At 45.4% G+C, this 15,983-nt stretch overlaps 1 protein-coding gene across 3 annotated transcripts in view; it reads right to left on the bottom strand.

Moving 5' to 3' along the window:
* Positions 1–7,282: 7,282 nt before the first annotated feature.
* Positions 7,283–15,983, bottom strand: part of Tpx2 (TPX2 microtubule nucleation factor) — a 48,321-nt gene continuing 39,620 nt past the window's right edge. For 2 of the 3 annotated variants that reach the window (XM_021639685.2, XM_021639686.2), the window contains exons 12-17: positions 12,771–12,863; positions 11,583–11,759; positions 10,496–10,642; positions 9,629–9,740; positions 8,830–9,017; positions 7,283–7,753 (exon numbers count right to left, since the gene is read on the bottom strand). In XM_021639685.2, the coding sequence (XP_021495360.1) occupies positions 7,646–7,753; positions 8,830–9,017; positions 9,629–9,740; positions 10,496–10,642; positions 11,583–11,759; positions 12,771–12,863 (825 nt within the window). In that variant the 3' untranslated portion in view covers positions 7,283–7,645. The remainder of the gene's footprint in view (positions 7,754–8,829; positions 9,018–9,628; positions 9,741–10,495; positions 10,643–11,582; positions 11,760–12,770; positions 12,864–15,983) is intronic. The other variant, XM_060383067.1, reaches the window with a different exon arrangement.

The following is a 15,983-nucleotide window of genomic DNA, read 5'->3' on the forward strand; positions in this document are numbered from 1 at the left end:
AGTATGTGACCCGAGCGTGGTCACGGTCACAGAAGCTAGCAGTCATCCTCAGTGTCCACGGTGCCCACGGTCATTTTAGAGCTGGGGAAAACTCCCCTTCGTGGAACTGGTGCAAAGACCCAGTAGGGACACATGGCTCCAGCCTCTCCCGCCTCATTGCCATCTTTGAGACAGTCTTTAGCCAAGTGGGCTTCAAGCTTGATACAGCCCAGAGATGACCTCGATTCTCCAGCCCCCACTTGCCCAGTGCTAGGATTACAGATATTTGCCACCATGTCTGGTTTAACACAGAGGCTGGGAATTGAACCCAGGGCTTTGTGCATGTCAGGCAAGCACTCTATCAACTGAGCTACATCCCTAACTCCTACTGCTCTGACTAAGATTAGATTGAAGTCTGGAAAACTTAAATGTCATGCTTGAGGCCATTGAAGCCAGAGAAGCAACCCTCAGTCCCCTAATATCAGGTTTATTTAACTATCTTGAGCTCCTCCTGGACTTTGTACAAGAATACAAAGCAACCAGGCCCCTTGGCCGCCAGTGCCATAAAAAGCAAAGCACAGTGGGGAGAAATAAAAAGGAAAAGATGAGGTGCCAGCTTTCCTGTGATATCCTAAACCACCTCCAACAACAGGAGGAATACTTCCAAAAGAAACAATTCACATCTTGGATCAGGGAAGGGTAGCTCTATGGAATCTGTTAGTAATTGAACATTCTGTGCAGTCTTTAACCAGTTCCAAGGTCAAGAGAAACATCAGAAAATATGTGTGTGTCAGAGGACAACATTATTCAGGGATTAGTCCCCTGGAGTGATCTGGCTAGATTTCCGCTTCCAGAACAACCCTTGGAAAGTCCTCAACAAGATAGCATGCTGGCCTCCAACATGCTTTCTTGAAGTGCACATGGAAAAGCAGGGCTGGGAGCTAGACAGGTTCTTGCAGTGCAGAACAGCAGCGTTTGGAGAACATGAACATAAAGTGGAAAGTGGTCTCTCAAGACATGACCTAGGGAAAGGAGCCTCACGCATTGCCCTGGCTGTACTTAACAGAGGTAGAAACTAAGCCCCTGAAAAGAGGAATAATATGTTAAAGGTCGTTGCTTGTCAATAACAGAAGTGAGCGGCTATCTCTGCTCCCACACTTTCAGCTCACAGCCCCCAGAGTAAGAAAGGCTAAGGACTGTCTCCTTTCAGATCTTACCTGAAGGCTTGGGGACAACAGGTCCAGTGTGGGCATCAACTTGAAAATATGGTTACAAGGCTTTAAAACAAAATAGCTACAATTATGTCCAGGAAGGCTTGGCTGGGTGCCAATATGGTTTTTATTCTGTTTTCACTGGGCATGGGTGTCAGCTCAAAAGAGCTTTCCATTATGCAAGTACAAATAACTTGCAAGTAAGTATTCATGCCAGAATAATCTTACTGCCTGTGCTTTCCTGTGGACCAGGTAGTGGGAGCAGGTCCCCGTGTGTGAAGGTCAGGTGTCAGTGTCCAGAGTCCTCACTCTACCTTGTTGAGGCAGGGCCACTCACTGACCTCCAGGATCTGCCTGTCTCCCTGTCTGGCTTTTTCCATAGGTGCTGGGGGTACAGATTCAGGCCGTGTGTGTAGAGAAGAAGCACTTCACCATGTCTTCCCATATCACTCACTAACTGTAGCTCTTGAGAGAGCTTGTGTTTCTGCGTCTGTGCATGTGTGCACATATTTGTGTGTTTGGGAGCATGTGTGTGTGTACGTGAAGGCCAGAGGACAATCTTGGGCGGTGTTCCTTGGGGCACTCTTTAACTCATTATTTTTCCATTTGGGGGCTTTTTGGTTTGTTTTTTGGTTTTCTAAGACGGGGTTTCCCTGTGTAGCCTTGGCTGTCACAGAGCTTGCTCTGTAGACCAGGCTGGCCTGGAAATTCCGGGCGCTGGGATCAAAGGTGTGCGCCACCACAGCCCGGCTATTATTTTTCTTTTTTAAATCTATTATTTTTAAAATAATCTTTTTTCTTTCCTTTTAAAAATTCTATTACATTCATTTACTTATTGTGTATGTGTGGAGGTCAGAGATTAACTTGCAGAAGTCCATTCTCGCTTCTCACCATGGGGGTCCCTGGAATTGAACTCAGGTCACAGGGCTTGGCTACCCACCAAGCCTTCTCCCCAGCCCAGCCCCAACACATCTAAACAATTTTTTTTTTTTTTTTTGCGACACAGTCTCACTGATCTAGAACTCACCAGTTAGGCTAGGCTAGCTGGTTTGCAAGCCCCGGAAATCTGCTTGCCTACCTCTCCTCCTAACTGCACTTGGCTTTTTTCACATGGGTTCTGGGGACTGAACTCGGGTCCCCATGCTTGCAGGACAAGCAGTTTACCGAGTAAGCAATCCCCATGACATATGAAAGGGAGGCAAGCGGGGACAGTCCTTCACAAAGTAAGCATTTTCACCGGCGGGGAGAGGGGGCACTCAGAGGAGCAGCATGCTGCTATCAAGACTGGTGTAAGTGTGGTATAAGTACCGTATTATAAAGAAGGGGAAGGGAGGGATTGGGGAGAGGCTAGGCTGAAGTTTCACCTGGGGGCATGGCAGCAGTGCAGTGTGGCCGTCAGGAAGTCAGCAGGAACCTGGAGACTCCTCTCCCCTCACCCCCAAGCACTGTTAAGCAGCGTGGCCCCAAACTGCGGCTCACGTTTACTGTTTAGTAGTCTGACACGCTGAGACCTCTTCTGACCTTTGTTCCCAAAAGAAGACCCGCAGATGCTATCAAAACCCAAACAAGCTGGGCAACTGCCCTTGGCAGCAGTCCCTGGTACCCTCACACACTGGCCCTCCGTGCTGGGAGTGGCCGCTCCTAGCAACTCCAGGATCTGCAGATCAGGAAGGGAGAGTATCCCTGTCCAGCCTTTTTTTTTTTTTTTTTTTCCTGGAGAAGGGCAACTGATGCCTCCAAGTTGGTGTCTTTCCTGATAAACCTAAATCTCCTCCAGCCTGCCTGACTCTGCAACCACATTTTTTCCAAGTGAATGGCGGTATTTGGGCACTGCTTTCAGAGATCCTGGGACCACAACATACAAGTCATGGCTTGAGCTCAGCTTCTGTCATACAAGACAGTAAAGAGCAAAACCCGTCAGCCCATTTGCACTGTCAGTAATGACATGCCCCATCACACACACACACAAACACAGCACCTAGATGGTGGGTATGTAAGAAGACAGAGGAAATAGTGACCCATGCCTCTGCACATCTTTTCTGTAGCAACTGCATTGGCTTTAACTTGGTAACAAATTGTCCTGGAATTCTTGGCCTTGGAGCAAACATGTCAGCTCCCGGGTTACACCTTCGTCACTGTTCAAAGTATCACACGCTTTAACCTTCCTGCTCTTTCCATAGGCCTGGCTTTGTCCTGTCTCCAGGAAACTTTATATGTTGCCTAAAATGAGCATCCCAGCAGGCCGCGGGGCACATGGCAGCTCAGGCCTCAGAATGTGGATCACCTCCTCGGGATCCACACCGCCAGACTCAGCCCCTGCAGAAACATGAGCCTAGCCACGTGGCTCACAGCTTTTTTAACTGCCACTGTCAGCACAGAGACACTTCCCCAGAGACTTCAATGAAATTGAAGAGTGATGCCAGAGGTGGCCTGGGGTATACACCTGTAACTCTAGCCCTTGGGAGGCTAAGGCAGGAGGATCATGAGTTCAAGGCCAGCTGAGCTACAGAGTGGGGTCAAACCCTGGATAAATTTCTCTTTACAGGAAATGGAGATTCAAGCAGGCCCTCCAGCTAATAATGAGCAAGGCCCCCAAGGCTCAACAAAGCCAAGGCCGGATGTGATCTGCCCCTGGGCCTCAGGACTGCCACCTTACTAGATTATTCCCATGAGCCTTCATACTCAGAAAGCCAGGACACGCTCAAGGTAGGGCAGGAGTTTTGTCATTCAAAGCCACAGCATACTGAAAAGAGCAAGGAGCAGAGTGATGCGATTTGTACATAAAAATAAAGGCAAAAGTGGGAACGTGTGTGAACACATGCAGAAGCTGGGGGCAGGGGAAACTCAAGAAACTGGTGACACCATCTCTGGGAAGAACTGAGCAGATGGGCTCGCAGCTTTGAGCCATATGCATGTCGTAAAACTTTCTAAAACAAATTTTAAAAATTAATGCAATAAGCCTGGAGGTGGTGGTGCACTCTTTTACTCTGGAGGCAGAAGCAGGAGGATCTCCGAGTTGAAGGCCAGCCTGGTCTACAGAACAAGTTCCAGGACAGCCAGGGTTACACAGAGAAAAATAAAAACAAAAATGCAGTATGCTATAACTTAATTTTTTAAGGTATGTCCCTGGTGTGTGTGTGCATGTATATATATATATATATATATATATATTTTTTTTTTTTTTTTTTTTTTTTTTTTCCTTCCTTAAGGAGTAATGGAGATATAGCCAATGGTAGAGCACTTGCCTAGGATGCCCAATGGATTAAGTTTAGTACCTAGACTTCCTGGCTAAATGTATGTGGGCAATGCTTGATCATTGTATGCACATACAAAAACATTTGAAGGAAACAGAATAGTTAACTTCTAAACAGGAGGTGAAAAAAGGACAGCTACATGGTGTCAGTAGCCTGTATCGTTTTGTTGACAAAGACTAGCATGACTGCACTTGTTTTAAAGCTGCAAACCTCAGCTTCACTTCCATCAAGCGCTGTGCTCCACGGTGCTGAGCCCTGAGTCCAGCCCCAGCCCTTGCTGCACGTTCGGATTCAAGCCTCCTCTGAAACGCGACCCTAAGCAATATCAACTGCAGTCTGCCCACACTCAGCCCCACTTCCTAGGGACAGAACCTCCATGGAAAAGAACCCAAAAGGAACGAGACAACTAAAATGGTAGCCAACCTACAGAACACAGGCAGATGATGGGCTGAAGAGTGACAATGACCCTACAAGGGTTAGTACAGAAATATACAATGGGAAGCCACAATGTAGTCAAAACTATCATGTGATACACTCCCCAAATCATGGTGATTTCAGCGATGAGTCTACCAACACCCACCTGTAACTCCGGTTTCCACAGGGATCCGACACCTCTGGCCTGCACAGGCACCTGCACTCATACATACACAACTAAAATTAGTTTTTTTCCAAAACTTAAAATTCAGTATGAAGTAGTTACATGTATAAAGTGCCCAGATACAGAAATTCTTTCGTTTGTTTATTTTCTTGAAACACATTTTCACCCTGGCCTTGAACTCAGCACTTGCCTCTGGCCAGGTGCTGGGGTTAAAGGTGTGCACCACCGAGCCCAGCTTGAATGTATGAAGTTTTATCTCAGGGCATGTTCTTTGTTCAGAGAAGCTTCCGAATTACCTTTGAGTGTGGAAAGATGAAACTGCCAAGACAGCGTGAAGGATGAGGAGACCAGATAGCTGTGGCCTCTCCACCTTCCTCAGAAGGTCTAGGTGGAAACATCAGTGCTTACTCTAATTCTGTTCCACTCTAGCCTTGCACAAAGTTTTGTTCCCAGATCACCCAGGTCACCCTCGACAACAACCCAGTCCTCTCAGGATCATGGGGACATGACCGACGTGCCCAACTGTGCCCAGCGCCAGTGATGGTGAGAGCTGGTACAGCAGGAAGAACGACAGGGGACAGGCCTGGAGAAGGGACCAAGACTTGTGGAGTGAAAACACTGTGACCAGAAAAAAGTGAAAGCTGCAAGAACTGAGAACAAAATCCCAAGGACTGGGTAAAACTGGATTCTCTGCATCCCAAGGCAGATCCCTTTTGTTTGATCCATTCAGAGGAGCTGGAGCGGTGGCTCTGCTTAGGAGCACATACTGCTTTGGCAAAGGATCCCCACGCCAAGGAGGCTCAAATGCAGCAGCTCCAGCTCCGTGGGATCTTTTGGTCCACCCCCAACCCGGGCACTAAATAGTAAAATAAAAGCACTCAGAATCCAGTTGTGTTTACCATGTCTACAGCAAACTCAAGCCCAAGCTACAGTCAGTTCCTTCCTGGACAGCTCCTCATCAGAAAGATCCCGGGCTCCCAGGCCACCCTGGCTGCTCTCTATCAGACAGGAAGCACAGGCAAGCACCATTATCTTGTCTTCCCGATTAAAGTACAAACAAGTGTTTTCTGTTACTTTCATCCTCACTAGATTAGCAGAGGCTGAACCAGTGCCAACCTGTGTGAATGCAGCACTGTACTGTGAAATGAACCGATGAGAGATGATGAGAAAAAGCGGTGCTCTTTGCACTGTTTTGTGGGCTTCCAGGAGGAGATGGCCATCACACTGTAAGAAATGCTGTCTGATTCTGTCACCTTTGGCTCAATTTACAAAGGCTTGTAGAAAATAAAATTTTAAAGTAGTCACAGCATAGACAAAACAAAAAACAAAAAAAACAAAAAACAAAAAGAAGAATATAAAAAAAAAAAAAAAAAACAGGCTTAATGTCACACACAATGCTGAGGACGTTTTTTGAAGATGACCTGGGATTAGTTCCCAGCACCCACATGGTGGCTCACAACCATCTGTAACTCCAGGGCATCTGACACCCTCCGGGTCCACGCAATCTGACAAACTCCTCAGACATCCATAGACACAAGGTATGCAAGAATTCCACATGCATACATACAGGTAAAATACAATTCGAGTTCTAGGACAGCAAGGGCTACACAGAGAAACCCTGTCTTAAAAACCCAAAAATATAAAATAAAGAAATCTTGAGAGAGAAGAATAGATTACAGAAACTTCTGAAGTTGAAATACATACATGTGTAGTAGGCAATAACTGTGAGCCTACAGACAGCCCCAGCGGAGCGCTCTCGTTTAGATATCAAATATCTCCCCTATGCTGGTGTGCTTCTTGGTCCCTAGCCTGGCACTGCTTTGGAAGGTTGTACAGTTTTGGCCTGTGAGGCCCAGCTAGTGTATTTAAGCTGACAGGGACCGACCCTTGAAGGTTACAGACTAGTCTTAGCTGCCAGCCTCAGCTGTGCTTTCTGTCAGACTGAACTTCGTCACCTCACCATCCCCAGGATGGACTGCATTCTCCGAAAACAGTGAGCACAAATAAAACCTTGTGACCTTTAAAGAGAAGGTCGTTCCAAGCCAGGCTGGAAGATGTCGGCTGTGCCACTCCACTGTCAGCAGCAACAGTGAAGATCGTGCTTCAACAGCAGCTTTGTAGGGTTTCTATGAGTCCACACAGTGTCCTCCTTGGTGCCATCAGCAGGTTCCTTGCCTCGCCGCTCGGGGCTCCTTCATAAACTCTTCCTGAACAAAGAACCAATCTGACAAACTGGCAGCTGCTCATTTACTCTGTGACTAAACCACAGCCTAGGACTTGACTGCCTTTATTTTATGCTTACAGTGCACATATAAAAGGGGTTGGGGAGATTAGGTAAAAAATTAGACTGTGCCAGAACAAATGTTTGAAATTCCAGCCAGAGATAAGACTAATAGCAAAAAGCCAACTAATGTCTGAAGGAAATAACTACAAGAAGTCTGATTAAAGCCTAAATGAGTTGTGTCTCATTAGCTTCAAAAGTTTGTATGTAGAATGATCTTCACAAACACTGGCATCCACAGTTGTCAGGTACATTGCCACACATGGGTGGGTAAGTCTGAGAGAGGGTTCTCTCCATGCCTGTGTGACGTAGAGAGCAGCTTCTACTGGAATCGAGTGGAGAACTTGGGAGACACGGGCACAGTCAGAGGCAGCTCGCTTGATTTCACCTCCACTGCTGAGTACTTGCGTATTGGATTTGCCTTGTGCACCTGCGGAGTAAGAAAAGAAAGTTATCACTGAGGGGGACGCCACAGAACTATGTGCAGAATTGTTTCCTTTTGTCTTTTAGACAAAAATGGTTGGACAGGGTTATAGGTCCTAATTACAAAGTTAAGGGGAAGAAGGGCACAGTAAAATGGAGGAGTGTGATGGCCAAACAGGTTTCTACTGTTGCTCACTGGGCCCCTCACTAAGAATTTCAAACTTATCCCCCGTGTAACTTACTGGGGAGCAACAGGGCCTTGCTTAAGTGTAGCACACAAAAGTTACAAGTTAAAATGTTGTGCCAGGGTCTGGAGAGATGGCTCAGCGGTTAAGAGCACTGGCTGCTCTTCCAGAGGACCCAGGTTCAATTTCCACCACCCACACTGTGGTCCACAACCATCTGAAACCCCAGTTCCAGAGCATCTGACACCCTCTTCTGACCTGAGGGCACCGGCACACACATGGCAGATATGCCGACATGCAAGCAAAACACTCATACGTATAAAATAATAAATAACTCATTAAAAAGTTAAAAATAAGTGTAATGATGTCTTTCTAAAGGGGACCTGCTGTCCTTTTCCGGTTCCTGTAGGCACTGCATGCAAGTGGTACACAGGCATACAAGCACTCAAAATGCTCATATCTAAAGAAAAAAAACACTTTTTTAATTGCCAGAGTGAAATTTTACACTTAGCTGATTGACAGTTAGTACTCAACAAAATCACAGACCAAAACAAAAAGCAAAAGAACACTAATCAAGAAGGGCTGTGAGAGTGCAAGAGCACTTCACCACAGTGACCAGCAGCACCGATTCACCACAGTGAGCAGCAGCACCGATGCACTGCGCTAACGGGCATTGCCGTGGGCCCGCTCTGAGAAGTGCTCTAGGAAACAGATTTACACTGGGAACAAGCTCAATAGGCAGGTACCTGGGGGAATAACCACGGAGAAGTGACGGCTGACTTTCAAAGTGGACCAAGAGAGACCGCACTGCCCGCTCACACCGCCATGTGGATGTTGACCACATCAGCCCTTCTCCACCAGAACACACAACAGAGACAACCCAGGGCTCATCAATTACCAGTTCTCTCCGAAGCCTGGCTAGCTCCTCCTTCTGCTGCTCCTCTTCTTGTTGCCTCACTTCCTCCAACTGCTGCATTTTCCAGGCCTCCATTTCAGCCATTTTCTTTTCCAGCTCCTGCCGTTCCTTGGCTCTCTTCTCAGTGGCCAGCTGAAAAGGTTCCTGAACTAGTGAACCAGAAAGGTTCTCTGAGCACAGAAACAGAGACAATATTGATGCACATGCAGTACACATAAACCTAGCCCCCAGGACTAGGCCAAGCAGAAAGACATGGCTAGCAACTAAAAGCTACTGAGGAAGAAGCCTGGAGAAAAGCCGCAGCACATGCCTTAGAACGCTGAGAGGTTGGAGAGGCCTCTGGAATCATTCAGTATCAATGAGACAAGTGCGGTGAGGTAGCTTGCTCAACACCGCCTGCTGCTCTTCTACATAGGCACTTAAGACAGAAGAAGAGCCCCAACCTCCTGCCATGTTGCCCATTGCCTGAGAAACCAGTCTTTTTTGGATACAGAAAGAAATCCCAGCGCCCTCCCTTATCCACTTGCTCCCCTTTTGGCTGTGGATCACCTATGACTGTCACTGAAAGGCCAGTTGTGTCTGCCCAGCACACTTGACCACACTCAGGGGCGCTACGGGGTCCAACAAAAGCAAAAGGCTGGTCTAAGGGAAGAAAGCGACCATGCCCTCAGATAAAGCATTTCTTGATGACAGAGCATTGTTCTGACACAACTGAGTCCTAGCTTCCCCTGCAAAGTGTGACATTCTGTCCCAATCCCCAAGACTATACATAGAATACTACCAGCAGCTGATTTCTTCTCTTTCTTGGGAACAAAGGGCTCTTGGAAGATGACAGTGTTTGGACGAGCCTTGAAGCAAGCTGCTTCCTTTTGCTGCTTCAGTTCTTCCTCCAGCTGTTAGAAGAAAGTCCATCAGCCAGTAGCATACAATATGTCATGACTACTGTAGCAGTAACACATATCCTGAGGGTTCTAGACTAATAAGACAGAACGTTCCATCCCTTTATTTTTCATAAATGAGTAGTCAGACCCAGAGGCTTGATTAAATCCTGGTTAGTTTTTGTCTTGAGGTGAGACAGAGAACAGTGAGAGTGGCAAAATTACATTCCAATTATACCAACCTATAACCAATCATTTGTCTTTAATCTTCTATTATGATAAAGAGCAATTATATCACATATCATATTGAAAAAACAGCCTGTCTTATTGAGAACCAATTCTCCCATCCTGTTTCTTACAAAACACCAACTTAAACAGATGAGATCCTACAGAAAGAAACTCCTGACTGAGAAGGTGTCTCACATTCCCCAGGTGACTGCTGAAGCAGACATGAGCAAAACTCAGCCTGCTGCCAAATGCAACTTGAACTGATAACAGTCTCTACATGTTCAAAGGGTCAAGTAAATCGAGAGGGGTGAGAAAATACTCGACAGAAGTTGTAGGTAACCTATAAAATCTAAACCAAGTATTACCTGACATTTTACAAAAAAACCTAATGTGACTCCTGGTTTACATATAGACTACATTAAAATGATCCAATCTGTCATCCCGGATGATTTCAGTATACATAGTAGATTTACCTGCCCAATATACCTAAAGGCCTGCCCACTCACCTACCCACCAGCCAACCAGCTGTTCCCTATTCCTACCTGGTGCTTCCAAATCTCAGCTTTGTAGGCACCTCTCTTGTCCGTCTCCAAGGAGAAAGGCTCAGCTTGAGTCACATTCTTTACCTTTTTCTCTGGCAGATTAACAGTGTCAAAATGGGGCAGAGGAAGTGCCTTAAACTTGGGCACCTAATGGAGAAGCAAACATAAGAATAACGTAAGGAACTTTCATCAGTGGGGAGACAGGAAAACCTATCCCACAGAGGACATCAACAACTTCAGTGCCTCCCCACCTTCAAGTCTCTGAATAAAATAGGTTAATCACAGAAAATTATAGAGAATTCTTGCCAGACATGGCAATGCACACCTATAGCCCCAGATCTCTAGGAACTAATGAAGGTTCAGGAGCTCAATACACCTGCTTAGACTACATGGTGAGACAATGTCCCCAAAGACAAATGAAACAACAACAACAAAAGCCTCTTATCAAGTATGCTGGTAAGCATTTTGTCAACTTGACACAAGTCAGGGTTATCTTGGAAGAAAGAAGAAACTTCAACTGAGAAAGCATGGCCAAACAAGCCCTTTCTTCCCAGGTTGCTTTTGGTTTTATCACAGTAACAGAAAGTAAACTGAGACAGAGATAAAGCAATATTTACTCCTGAGTATGTGTATGAGCCTGAAAGACAAGGAGAGTAAATCAGTTTTCAAAGCAGAAAAACAATGGACCTTTTTAGAGCCAAGAGAAAACCTAGGTTTTCCTAATGCTTCCCAAGCTGGCAGTCATAGCCTCCTTGTGCCAGAGAGATCACTTAAGTTACCTGCCCAATAAGTAACCTCACAGGGGGTCTTGCAGGCATCAGTGGAAAGCAACAATATTAATTTTATATAAAAAGTATACATCTATATATAAAGTTAACTTTATATAGAACACTCCCTGAGTGAGGTGTGGTGATGCATGTTGTAATCCCAGTACTTGGAAGGCAGAGGCAGGAGGACAACCACAGATTCAAAGCCAGTGCGCTCTACACAGCAAGACACTGCTCAAACCAAACCAACAAACAAATAGGGGAGAAAAAGGCTCCCTTTGGGGGGAATTAAAGAATAGTATTTTGCAAACTACACCTACCTCCCCCTTCTGCATTTCTTTTATTTTCTTCTCCTTCTGCAGCTGGCGCTCTTTGTCCCGGGTGTCAAAAGAGAAAGGGCACACCTCCACGTTTCTTGCCTCTGGGATGTGGGGCTTATAAGGCACCCCATAATGTGGCACAGGTTGAGCTTTTATCACTACTGGTTTATCCTCTTCCTAAGAGAGAAAGTACAGTTTAGAAACAAGACCCATTTCCCCACTGCTCACCCTCCTCAGAATGTGTACTCAGAAAACACTATATGGGATAAGCCATCAATTAATACAAGTCACTCAACTCTGGATATCCCAGCTTCCTTTTCTTTCAAAGAGACAATGCCAATTCAGTGACTGCGTCATGGGTCAAAGCAATGTAAAGCATTCAGTAAATGACTAACACAATTACTCCTTAAGATTTTTAAGTTTCTCATAGGAATGTTAGGCTAACAAAATTAGATCAGACAGATAATGGAGGCCAGAAGAAAGGTACGAAGTAAGCATACTTACACCTTAGCCTCTGACTCAGACTCTAGACTCCACTAAAACATGTGACTGGAATTAATGGTTGCCAAACCCAGAATAGGACCAAGTAAGTTGTTTGGGTTCAAGCTAGTAACATAAGATTACCATGTATTTGAGTTCCAACTGAACCTATAAAAAGGTTTATGCCGAGATCTGCTATAAAATTACCCTAACTCTGGATATTTATAGATAAAATAGGAGCTGTAATAAGAAGCTAGCATGATCAATGACAGTTCACATTTTACAGTTCCATGAATCATCACCCTCTGTCACCTTTGTGACCCTTGATTATCAAGGATAATACAATGTAACTGCTTAGCATGAATTTTAAACTTCCCTTACTGAACAGTGACAAAAACTCAGGAACCTCTTGACAATGTTACAAAGATAGCATGATGTCAATGCTCCAGGAACAGACAAACCTCTAATGCTTCACTTTCCCGCTCTTTTCCATAGGCTGTAACATGCAATCACTAGAAGCTAAGGGTCACGCCTTACCAATTTTAGTGCTCTCAGAGGAACAAAACAGATGATCAAACATTCATATTATTCTTACAGATAACTCCAAACCAGAGCTCATTGCCTCTGGGCCCCAGGAAGGGTAAAGAGCGGCAATGACTCAGATTGGTCTGCAGAAGAAAAAGGAGGCTCCCTCCTCCCAGGCATCACCTCTTCTCTAGTGGGCACTCGGATCCTGTTCTTCAGTGCAAACACTGGCGACTTGGGGACCGTGGCTGGAATCACCTTCTTCTCAGGGACACCCTGGAGAGAACGCACGACTCAATCAGACATCCCACAACAACTTTCAGTATGCTGCACGAGATACCAACAACCAGGGGCGGAGATAGAACACAGACAAGGGGCCACCTGCCAAGCAAGCCTGACCCAGAGCCGTCCTCTGATCTCCACATAAGCATGGAAGAACTAACACTCTCATATAAACAGCACACACGCGTGCACGCACACACGCATGGACGCATGCATGGACACACATATGCATGCACACAAGATCATGTGCCAAGACGATAGAAGCCTACACTGCCAGCACTGTCAAGAGTCTAGAAGCCCCACTCATAGAAATCAAAACTAACAAATATGTAAATCCTTTAAACAAAACCGTGTGGTATTTACATGTAACCTATGCACATCTTTCCATATATTTTATGTCACTAATATAATTCCTAACACAATGAAAATGTGTTGCATATACATATTACATCATATTTGTAGAGGGAATATCAGTCAAAGGAAAAAGTCTGTACATGATCAGTGCAGATGCATGTCTTTCATCCATGGTTAGCTGAAGTCCCAGATGGAGAGCTCAGAATGGTAGCTGGTTATGCATGACACACTTTCCTGTGTTTTCTCGGATGCTCACCTCCCCGGCCTAGCCTGTGAGTGCTGCAGGAGTGGTATTGTTCTAGTCCTTAAATCTCTAGCCCCTAGGTAGACCCTGAGTTCCTCCTGAATACTGGGGTTATAGATGTCCGTAAGTCATGGCTTCTGTGTACCTGGGACTGGGCCAGCGTGCCACGCACTATACAAGCACTCCACCACCTTAGGCCCAGCCCTCGGGTTCTCAACGCCACTTTAGGGATCATGTAAGCACTTGTTTGATATCTACTTTTCTTGTTTTTGATTTTTTGTTTTGTTTTGTTTTGTTTTTTAAGACAGACTTTTATTACGTAGACCAATCTGGCCTTCAACTCAGTGATCCACCTGTCTCTGCCTCATGAGTGCTGGGATTAAAAGTGTGTGCCACCACGCGTGGCTGATATTGAATTTTACAAAATTATTTCTACCTCTATTATCTTGAACAACGTAGAAAACACGATTTTAAAAAAGTTTTAGTCACACTTTTGGGACTAGCTTCTAAAAGCTATTTAAGCCAGGCCTGGAGGCCTGCACCTATAATTACAGCACCCAGAGGGTGAACAAGAAGTCAGACTCCACCACACAGCAAGCTCTAGGCCAGCTTAGCTAATGTGAATCTTCTCAAACAAAATAGAAAAAGATGCAAACAAATTAACCTTTAAACATGAAGACTTGCTACCATGAAGGGATCAGAAAGATGGTGCCTTGGTACCAGACAAACGGTCTCTCTACGTGACAGTACTGCTGCCAGAGGATGCACAGCCCCTCACAGGACCACCGCAGCAGGGATGCTCATTCCACTGAAAACTTTAGAAGATGATTTCCCCATGTGGATGCGTGTTTGCATGCATGTACATATGTCACCATGTGCATGCCTGGTACCAGAGAAGGTCCAAGAGGGTGTCGGATCCCCTGGGACTGGATGCTATTTTTTTTTTTAAGATTTATTTATTATGTATACAGTGTTCTGTCTGCATGTACACCTGCAGGCCAGAAGAGGTAATGAGGTATATGCTGTATCTCATTATAGATGAATGGTAGTGAGTCACCATGTGGTTGCTGGAAATTGAACTCAGCACCTTTGGAAGAGCAGCCAGTGCTTTTAACCTCTGAATCGTCTCTCCAGTCCACTACAATTACTCTTAACTGCTGAGTCTTCTTTCTAGCTCCAAATTTTCTGTTTTCTAAAGACTGGTATCACTAACAAAGGAGACCCTGTCAGCAGACATAGTGAGTGCACTTCCACAAGATTCTTACAACAAAATCTGCCATTGCTACATCCTGGACAGATGGACAGCACCAAATCATGATGAAATGAACTAGGATTATGCGACATGGAAAGAAACAACCCAGAACCAGGGCTCTGCTCTAGCCCAACTCTGCTTCCCACCTGCATATGGACACATAATAGTCTCCAAGGCCAGCTTTCACAAATCCCACCAATCCCTGGGCTTGCGCCTTGAAACTCACCAATTACCACCCTGAATTTCTAGAAAACTCCTCCCAAAGGAAACCTGTCTCTGGCTCAGTTCTTTGTAGCTTCTCACTGAGCAGAGGAAGTCACTTTCTTGTGTCTCTTCCAATAAACCTCTTGTGTGAGGTTTGTTGTGCAGTGACTCTAGTATTCCTAGGTTTCCGACTGTCAGAATACCTTTCCCTTCAGAACAGCAACACTTGTATAGGGAAGCCTTTCTCCTCAGCCATAACACTTACACACAGCACCTTCCAGAAGACCTGGTGAGAGCATGTGGTCTGCTCTACCAGCCTGTAGCAGCTTGAGGACAAGTGCCTGTCTTAGTCCACCTTTAAGCTTCCAGTGTCTAGCACAGCCTGTAGACACATCAGCCTTGGCAGTAGAACATGAGGCTAGTTGCTTTTGGTTTAATGTGAGGAAACAGAATAAACAAAGTTGTGCCCAGTGATAATACATTACAGTTTTGTTCATAACTGACTCTAAAGCAAGCAAAGGAAAACATGACAAACAGTAAGCCAGGCACAGTGGCATGAATCTGCAGTCCCAGCAACCAGAAGCTGATATAAGGACACCTCCGTAGCCTAGAAGTTTAAGACAAGTCTGAGCAACAAAGCAAGACCCCATCTCAAAGGAAACATTAATTATTTAACAGTGTACAGTTTGTTAGTTTATATTTTCTAAGACTTGAACAACTACAGAGCCTGGTTATATAAGCAAGGTTCTGAAACCAATCTTACAGAAACTGAGGGATAAAAAGGGGACACATATGAAAAAGGGACACATGTCAGTCATCATACACATCAACACAATGACAACATGAGGATGTCAGCCCTACTAAACATCACCAAATGCTGCCTCCTCAACATGGTGCTCTCCGAAGCTTCCCTCTTCTCAAGTTCTGCAGCCCTTTAACCCACACCTCTTTTCAGAACACATCTTCCCAACAGTCTGCATTATCAAACCACACACTGACTCTCTCACTAGACTTAAAGAAACCAAAATCCAGTCCTGCTGCATCTCTTTGTCATCTCCAG

Source organism: Meriones unguiculatus, chromosome 4, assembly GCF_030254825.1.
Source record: "Meriones unguiculatus strain TT.TT164.6M chromosome 4, Bangor_MerUng_6.1, whole genome shotgun sequence".
NCBI lineage: Eukaryota > Metazoa > Chordata > Mammalia > Rodentia > Muridae > Meriones > Meriones unguiculatus.